Source organism: Mercurialis annua, linkage group LG3 (genome assembly GCF_937616625.2).
Source record: "Mercurialis annua linkage group LG3, ddMerAnnu1.2, whole genome shotgun sequence".
NCBI classification, from domain to species: domain Eukaryota; kingdom Viridiplantae; phylum Streptophyta; class Magnoliopsida; order Malpighiales; family Euphorbiaceae; genus Mercurialis; species Mercurialis annua.
The window spans coordinates 62,410,571-62,419,589 of NC_065572.1; the positions used below are offsets into that span (position 1 = coordinate 62,410,571).

The 9,019-nt window shown below is 30.1% G+C and overlaps 1 protein-coding gene across 1 annotated transcript; it reads right to left on the reverse strand.

Annotated features, from left to right (window-relative positions):
• Window positions 1-6,865: 6,865 nt before the first annotated feature.
• On the reverse strand, window positions 6,866-8,277 carry LOC126674870 (AP2/ERF and B3 domain-containing transcription factor RAV1-like). The gene has a single exon (XM_050369396.2). The coding sequence runs from the start codon at window positions 8,186-8,188 to the stop codon at window positions 7,067-7,069; it is 1,122 nt and encodes a 373-aa protein (XP_050225353.1). The 5' UTR covers window positions 8,189-8,277; the 3' UTR covers window positions 6,866-7,066.
• Between the last annotated feature and the right edge of the window lie 742 nt (window positions 8,278-9,019).

Sequence of the window (9,019 nt, forward strand, 5' to 3'; positions counted from 1 at the left end):
ATTCTTTCTCATAGATAATTCAAATTTTAGACCATATTTATATCTTATATTCAAACGAAAATCAGCCAATTGAAGTAGGAAGGGACAAGTGCCTTATGGCTCGTAGCATAGGATTTTTTTTATGAATCAAATTTCATGTGCATGACTAAATCTTACAATGTACATTGTATTTAATACTAGGTAATATGTGAAAAATAACAAACACTATTCTCTCCAAACACTAAGCTCTCAACTTCAACGCCGCACAAGCTACTTGGGAGGTGATTTTGGTCAATTTTTGGCCAAAATCACTTCCCAACCCTCTAAATACCTTCAAATTTCTCATATAATATTAGATGTATAATTTTATTATATGATTTTTGTCATATGCGATTAGTTTTTTAGGTTTTATTTATCAATTTTACTACCCAATGTGAAGCGAGTCTTCTTCAATTATGGAGCTTTTAGGAAATATTTTCGGAAGTCGCCTATTGCCGCAATTTTCCGGCATCTTTGGTATCCTCTTCGTCATCTTCGTTGTTCCGCTATGTTGGAAGATTATTTTATAGATTTAAAAATTTGCAATGTATTAAGGTTTTAGACTTTAAAGGTTTATAATATTTGTACTTGTATTTGGGTGACCTTTAGTGGTTAGTATAACACTATTCGATGACAGTTTTTACCGCACTCATCATATCCTCTTGAATAGCTTACTCAAAAATGATTAAAAAAATTATCCCAATCGCACTAACAATGCATTGAGTGTATACTTTACTTCCATGACTAATAGACCTAATTTTCACGATATTAAAACTGTATAAAAATTTAATATTGACAAATTAAACTAAAGGAACTCAATTCACAAAAGTTTGATAATAGAAGGACCCGAATACGCATTTTGCCTAATACAAATCATCAATTTCTGAAGGCTTAATCACCAAAAAAAACCTCACCTTTTAGCCCCTTTTCAGTTGCACCCTGACGTTGCAATTTTGTCAGTTGCACCCTAATTCGCACCTTTGGGTTTCAATTCCACCCTCAAAATCAAATTGGACTTTTTTCACTCGGGAAAAATTCATAAAAACCCTTATAAAGTACTCATTTGAACTCTTTTTCACATAAAAAGTTAAAAATGGATGACTTATTTTAATTTTTTTTAAATAAAAAAGAGATCAATTTAGTACTTGAGAGTGGAATTGAAAACCAAAGGTGTGAATTAGGGTGCAACTGAAAAAATTGTAACGTCAGGGTGCATTTGAGAAGGGGCTAAAAGGTGGGTTTTTTTTTGTGATTAAGCCATTTCCGAATGTAGAGGCTCCAAAGCTTTGGGCCTATTGTGGCATTCGATTTTGCGAATGTTGTTTGTTGATAGGTTGGGATTAAACATTGACCCATTAAAGATCATGCCACTTGTATTTTTCCAATTAGGTAAGAGTTGACCTTCACTTTGTCAGTTTTTTCAATTTGGTCCAATTTTACTGTGTGACCAATAATTTGAAGGGTTAATTGCAAATTTATACACGAACTTTACCCTAATTTGCAATTACAACATAAACTTTAAAACTTGGCAATGTTAGTAACCAACTTTACACTTTTGGCAAATCGATATACCGAACACGAAAAACACTAACGTGGATATTGTAATATACCGCCATGTGTCGTTGCGTGATTGGTCGATGTACCAATTTGCCAAAAAATGAAAGTTGATTACTGACATTGCCAAATTTCAAAGTTTATGTTGTAATTGCAAATTAGAGTAAAGTTTGTGTATGCATTTGCAATTAACCCTAATTTGAAAATGTAAATGCTTTGTAGCTACAAGTCAAAATTTCAATGCCCACTTCAATTAAAACTCACATAGTATCTGCATTTAAATATATACAGTGACTCTTATGTTCTAAAAATTATCCAATAAACTTTACTCTAAAGAATGGCGACGAAACCAACGGAATTAATACAAGTGTTAAATAAAATTTCGAGTTCGAAACTTGTGAATGCAGAAAATTTCCGATGACAGATTCACTGAGCAAGTCAAGTGCGCGAAACGGGTTGGATCCGGATTAATCAGAGCGAAGCCCTGGAAATCGGATGGGCAACCAAAACAAAAAAAATGGCGACGAACAGTTGTTTTTTTTAGATAAGACAGATAAACTATTAAGTTGAATGTTTTGTTGCAAAATTAATGGAATTAGGTAACCCAGTCTGGTCTGCACAATTTGGGCTGTAAGGAAGTTCAAATTGGAATTAATACAAATGGGACAGATTGGTGTCCATATCATAGTTGGAGGAAGAACAAGTCAACTATTTCTTTAAGGGAAAACGCTAATGTGGGTTCCTATATCTGTATTATTTTTCATTTTGGATCTTTAAATATTTATTTATTAAGATTCAATCTCTATAAAAAAAACATTAACATTGAGTCTTTTAATGAAAAAAGATATAAATGTCTTTTAGATTAATATAAAAAAAGCTTAATCACCAAAAAAAAAACCCCACCTTTTAGCCCCTTTCCAGTTGCACCCTGACGTTGCAATTTTATCAGCTGCACCCTAATTCGCAATTTTGGGTTTCAATTCCATCCTCAAAATCAAATTGGACTCTTTTTCACTTGGAAAAAATTCATAAAAACCCTTATAGAGTACTCGTTTGAACTCTTTTCCACATAAAAAATTAAACATGAATAACTTATTTTAACTTTTTCCAAATGGAGAAGAGATCAATTTCGTACTTGAGGGTGGAATTGAAAACCAAAGGTGCGAATTAAGGTGCAGCTGACAAAATTGCAACGTCAGGGTGCATTTGAAAAGGGGCTAAAAGGTGGGGTTTTTTTTGATGATTAAGCTCTATAAAAAAGTATTCAATTTGAAATTTAATCTCAAAAATGTATTTTGCCTTATTTTAAACTAAAATTTGGTATGCTAGTTTAGTTGGAACTTCTTTTACCCAAAAAAAAAACAGGTTAGAACTTCAATAACTTAAACGACAAATAAATCAAAATTTCAATATTACAATGCACAAATCAAGTGGCTCACATGCTCAACTTGTTTAAGAGTAAGTTTAAGTTTTATTACTATCTAAACACTAGTATTTGTTTATATTTTTTTAAAATAACTACTATAAACTAAAGTTTTTTCTATAATTTATCTTCCACAAGTTGGAGTATTTTCCTCCCCTTTAAAATTTAAAAGAGAACACAAAATTAGTAAATCCAGTCAAATATAGCATAATAAATTCTAGAGAGACGATTATCTAGGACCCATCATGTGTACCAAAATAACTTGAAAATTCTCAACTTCTGGAAATTAAAGAAATGGGCTCTAAAGTCAATTTTGCAAGTCATAAACAGAAATGCTAAAGATACATTTTTTAACTGAATGGATGGCCAATCTGATATCTGAATTTATGATTTGAGGTAAATAATTCAATCTCAAATTAAAAGCAATATATATTATCTAACTTTAAGTCAAAATTGTGCAAAATGAAATTTAAAGAACCAAAATAATTTAATTCTATCTTTAATAAACTTAAAAATCTATTTTTAAGTTTATTAAAAGAGAGTCACACGTTTAAGGACCAGACTGGTCCTTTGCTTTTCTTAATTCATTTGAATTTCTTATGCCCAATTGTAATTAATACAATTTTAATTAAGAATCAATCTTGGACATACAAATTAAGACATCACAACATTACAAGAAATCAATTTTCTGATTGCTGAACTTTAGGAACTTGACATGAAAATGCAATGCAAATATATGGTAGAAATAATTCTGTCAAGAGATTTCTTGGAATAAAATCTTTATTATATTTCGAAATCTTTGAAGTCACTAGTGAAAATGTCAATGATAATTTATATTTATATATATTTGTAGTGCATGATTTTTCCCTCTTTTGACTATGGTTAATAAAAATTAATATTTGACATTATTAATTCACGAGTCTGACTTTTTTTTTCCAACATATTAGCAATGTCAATTGTGGTTCTTTGATACAAAATTTTAGTTAGTTGCATGTTAGAATATAGGCTTTGAATAAATAATTATTCAATAATAGTTGACGGACGATATTCGATTGTGTTTACGTACAGTGCAATATTATGGAAAATGTTTTGAGATTACTAGAAGTTACAGGGAAATATCAAGATGCTGATCTGGAAAATTTATATATAATTTGTTTGGTCGTTGAGAATACTATAGTTGAAGACTGAAGTACATAAATAATTCAATTCATCAATAAACAAAGTTTTCTGATTTTTATTATCTGAGTTTGATAATTAATGGAATCTTGATGACTGTGTAATTCGATTTTTAAGATTTTGCATTCATTTTTGTTTCAGGATCTATAATTATTAGGCAAAAAAAAGATCTATAATTATTAAAAAAAGTTATTTTTCAACTTCACTGTAATCATTTATACTTGAATTTCTATGGCATTTGTACATGTTGATCGATCTAATGGGTTTCCCCTTAACTGTAAAGCGTAAAACTAAAGTTTTTTTTTAAACCATTTATATCAAAATGTTGTAGGTTTTATACTAAAATTCATCTGCTATAATTGCAACACTCAAAATAATATTTTTAGCATATTCAATATTAATATTATACTATTATTTAAACATTTTATATATTATATTCATAATTTATTTAATATTTACATTTATATATTTATTTATAATAAAAATACTTTTATAAATATATTTGTTTCTTTTTAATAAAACAACTAACATACATTAAAATAAATTTATTAGAATTACATAAAATTACATATTGAAATCAAAATAGTCAACTAAAATCTCTAATCAAATTATAAAAATACGCAAAATATTATTTTTAATTTCAACATCTGAGTTTGAATGTTATTTATTTCATACAAAAATTTGGGTATCATTAATTTTTATTTATTATTGGGTGTTTTATTAAATCATTTCTAAATTGATCAAAATTTATGATTATTTGATTGAACATAGTTATTTGGACTACATAGATGCAAAAGATAACAAATGTTTAATATTAAAATTTATGATAAAGTATAAAATACAAAATGGTGTAACTCCATTTTTCATGTTATAACCTCTTCTGTACAAAAAGTAACAAAATATGAACCGACATTTTTCTAAATTAATATAAAAAAAATAAAATAAAGTATAATGACATGTGAACTTAAATATTCAATGCTTTTAAATTTTATCGAGAATATTCAGGTATTTTAACTTTACTGACAACTTAAAAAGACTTATTTCAATATAGTGTAGTCTGTGAATAATTTATAACTTAAAAAGACTTATTTCAATATAGTGTAGTCTGTGAATAATCTGAACTTAATTTTACTAATATATGATTGTTTATTTTATATGTTTCTTTTTTATTCAATCAAGTGATCTAGCTCACTTCAATTGTCCACGAGTTAATCATACAAATCATTTTTGATTTAAAATTCATGGCTATAATTGAATACAATATCTTTTAAATAATGTTACAATACAAAGTTAATGTTTTCGGTTAACATTAAGAAAAGAGGTGAATATTTATATTTTTAAAATCATTAGACTGTAAAATAACGGAATCTATACTTTTCGAGATCATTTTGAGCCAACTAATCCGATTGCTTATATGCCTAATTAAATCATAATTCATTTACCACTTGATCATAGCATACTTGAATTAAAAAAATGCATTAGATCATTACATCAAGGAATAGGTTACATGTCTATGGTTTAAGCTAGCTCATTCCATAGTAGGATCTCAAATACATAGGTCTAAACACTAAAGTAGTGCAACAAAGGATAATCCACTTTCTAATTTAGATAATTCACAAATTAGCCTAACTTCTTTTTTTTAAGAAAAAAGAAAAACACAAAGCCTCCTCCCATGCCTACCCTCTTGTTCATATCCAAGAAGCATATTTTGTCAACATAGAGATATTTTGAGTAGAAAACAATATCATAAAAAAGATATATTATCGATCCAATTAAAAATTAATCACGTTTATTAAGAGATGAAATTCTCACAAGAAAAATCTTGAAAAATTCCGATTTAGATAAACATTATGGTATAAGTCGTGATAAATCGATTTTTAAAAATTGTGCCGATATATGACCATTGATTTACACTTCAGACGGTACCACTAATAAATAAAGAATCGAAGTTGATTTAACAAATTTATTATAGTTTTATTTGGTTTTAAAAAATCAACCAGGAATTTAATTCTTAAAGATATATTAGACTGGATTGACCTCTTATGATTGAATGATTAAACCGACTGATGCGATTCGATGCTTAAAAACACATTTGAAAAAGGCCTAATCACTCAAAAACCCCCGACCTTTAATGTTTTTTTCAATTCTACCCTGACGTTGCAAATTTGTCAATTTTACCCACTTTTGAATTTTCCGTTTTCAATTGTACCCCAATTTTTTAACTTTTATTAATTTTTTTACTTAAATGATGAAATCATTCAATTAACTAAGTATAAAGATGAAATTAAATTCTTTTGTATTCAAAAAAGTACAAATAAGTCCTTTATTTTTAAAAACTAATTAAAAACCATAATCAAATTAACACTAATTTAAATTCCTAATTAATTTAACAAAATTTAAATAAATTTTAAAAACATGCAATTAATATATATTAGACGTGGAGAATGTTTTTAAATTTTTTTCAAATAAAAAAGGCATTAATTTAATATTTTAGGGTACAATTGAAACACAAAAATGCAAAATAGGGTAAAATTGACAAATTTACAACGTCAGGGTATGATTGAAAAGGGGCTAAAAGGTCGGGGTTTTTTAAGGTATTAGGCCTTTGAAAAACAACTAAATGCTATAAGTTCTTTTATTCTATTTACAAAAAAAGGAAAAACAAATACTACTAAAATGATTCAAAAAGTCTCATGAACAGAACAAATCGACAGTTATCTATTACTATTTTTTTTTGTTGCACCTAATTTCAGCTTTCTTCAGCTTTTTTGTCTTGTAATTTACAATTTCATCTTTTGCAACTTGCATCTAACACCACCTCCTTCCCCACCCTTTTTTTTGTCTTCCCCTTCCCCTAACAAAAAACAAAATTACAAAAACAAAAATTACAAAATGTTACAAAGCCCCAATTACCCTTTGTTTCTTAATACAATCTAAGGATAAAAGTTCCATTTCCCTCATTCTTTTCCCATTACACCCTCCAACATTATTACTACTATCTCCAGGCACTTTAAAGATATTAACCCCAAATAACCGAACCATCTGAACCGGTTGAACCGAGCAAATAACTGGGTTTGACCCGGTCAATGTCCTAACTTTCCAATCAATAAAAAGCTGTTTATCCGGTCCGGTCGACCTCTGGAAGCTAACAATGTCACCGGCTTTTAAGTTCTTTTCCTTAACGAACCGGCTCCACCCTTTGGTTAATACATAGCTCTGGCTACTATTCCAATACGAATATCGAAATCTCCAAACCTTTCCGGTTACATCTTCAAAATTTAATAACACTCCTTTCGTACTATTGCTCCCACTTTGTAACGGAAAATGCTTCTCCGCGTGTTGTTTTGGTATAACCAGCCGGTTCAATTTCCCGACGTCGCTTGGAGTAACCGCTTTTTCAAAGAGCTGTTCCCGGGCTTTCATGGTCCGGTCTGAACCTGAAAAACCAGCATTACTCAAACCGAACCCGGTTCGATAATGAGTCTTGTCCTGACCGTTATTATCTCTGTAGTTACGTCTGCTTTGTTCCAACTCGTCATTATACGTATGTTTCCTCAACATATCAACGATTTCAGCCTTCGAATGTGAGTTCAAGAAAACCGATTCGATCTCGTCTTGCTCCGAGTCAGCACCGTTACCTTGCGGTTTAAAGTTAGTTATAGCATCACGGCCGCGGAATCTTTGAGCGGCGATATCGTAAGCTCTGGCTGCTTCATCTTCCTCATTGAACGTACCGAGCCAAACTCGCTGGTGCTTCTCGTAAATCTGCGCACCCCAGCGACCGTTAGGTTGCGGGACAACGCCTTTGTATTTAGAAGAAGGGAGTTTACGAGACTCGGCTTCGACGCCGGATTCGGAGTCGAGAACAACGCTTGCGCCGCTGCCGACGCGGCAGAGCGGTGACTCAGGTGACTTTGATGGCGGCGGAAATGAAGAGGGGGAGAGGATTGAAGTTGGTGTAAGGGATATGGAAATGGTGTCGCTGGTTGTGCTCTCATCGGTGCAGCTGCCGTCCATTTTTTTTTTTGATGTTAATTTAGAGAAGTGGGAGATTGGTTCTTGAGTTTATATTTGTTGACTAGTAAGGTATAATTTGAGTTGTGTTTTGAGGAAGTGAAGGAGTATTTATATATATAGAGAGGAGAGAGGAAAAGCAAGGTTCTTGATATTGTTGTTGTTATTTAATAATTAAAATTAATGATGTAATGAAAATGGTATTTTGATGTTGTGGGTGTTTGGGCGAAGTAAATAGTACTAGTAAGTAGAACTCTAATATTTTATCCTTTATTTCGACAAATATTTGTTAATTTATTTTATGAAGTGTGTTAGTTGAATAAATGTCATAACCGTAATTTTTCATATTAAAAATTAATTTACAAGTGAACTTATTAAAAATTAATTTACAAGTGAACTTTGTTAAAGAAAACAATTATAATTTTTAGTTTTAATTTTTATAAATTTGTGAATCAGGAATACCGTGTTAATAAAAATGTTTGTTTTATATCAAATCGTTAAATTCTATTTTTTATTTTTTTATATATAACTGTCTCAAATTTAATTTTATATAATTTAACAACTTATAGATTTAATTTGGATGATCAAAACATCTTTAAGTGTATGAAGAGGTTGTGTGTTCGAACAATCGGTCTCTGTAATTAGCAAATTAACAATTAACGCTGTAAAGAGTCGATTACCATATTCGATTAAAAAAACGCGGTGAAGGTAGTGTATATAAAAATGTGTAGGGAGTAAAGAGATGGGAATGTGGGAGTGGTGGGGCAAGGAGGAGAGATGGGAGGAGGATGGTAAGTCGCTGGGAAGATTCATTGATTCATAGCATGGATAGTA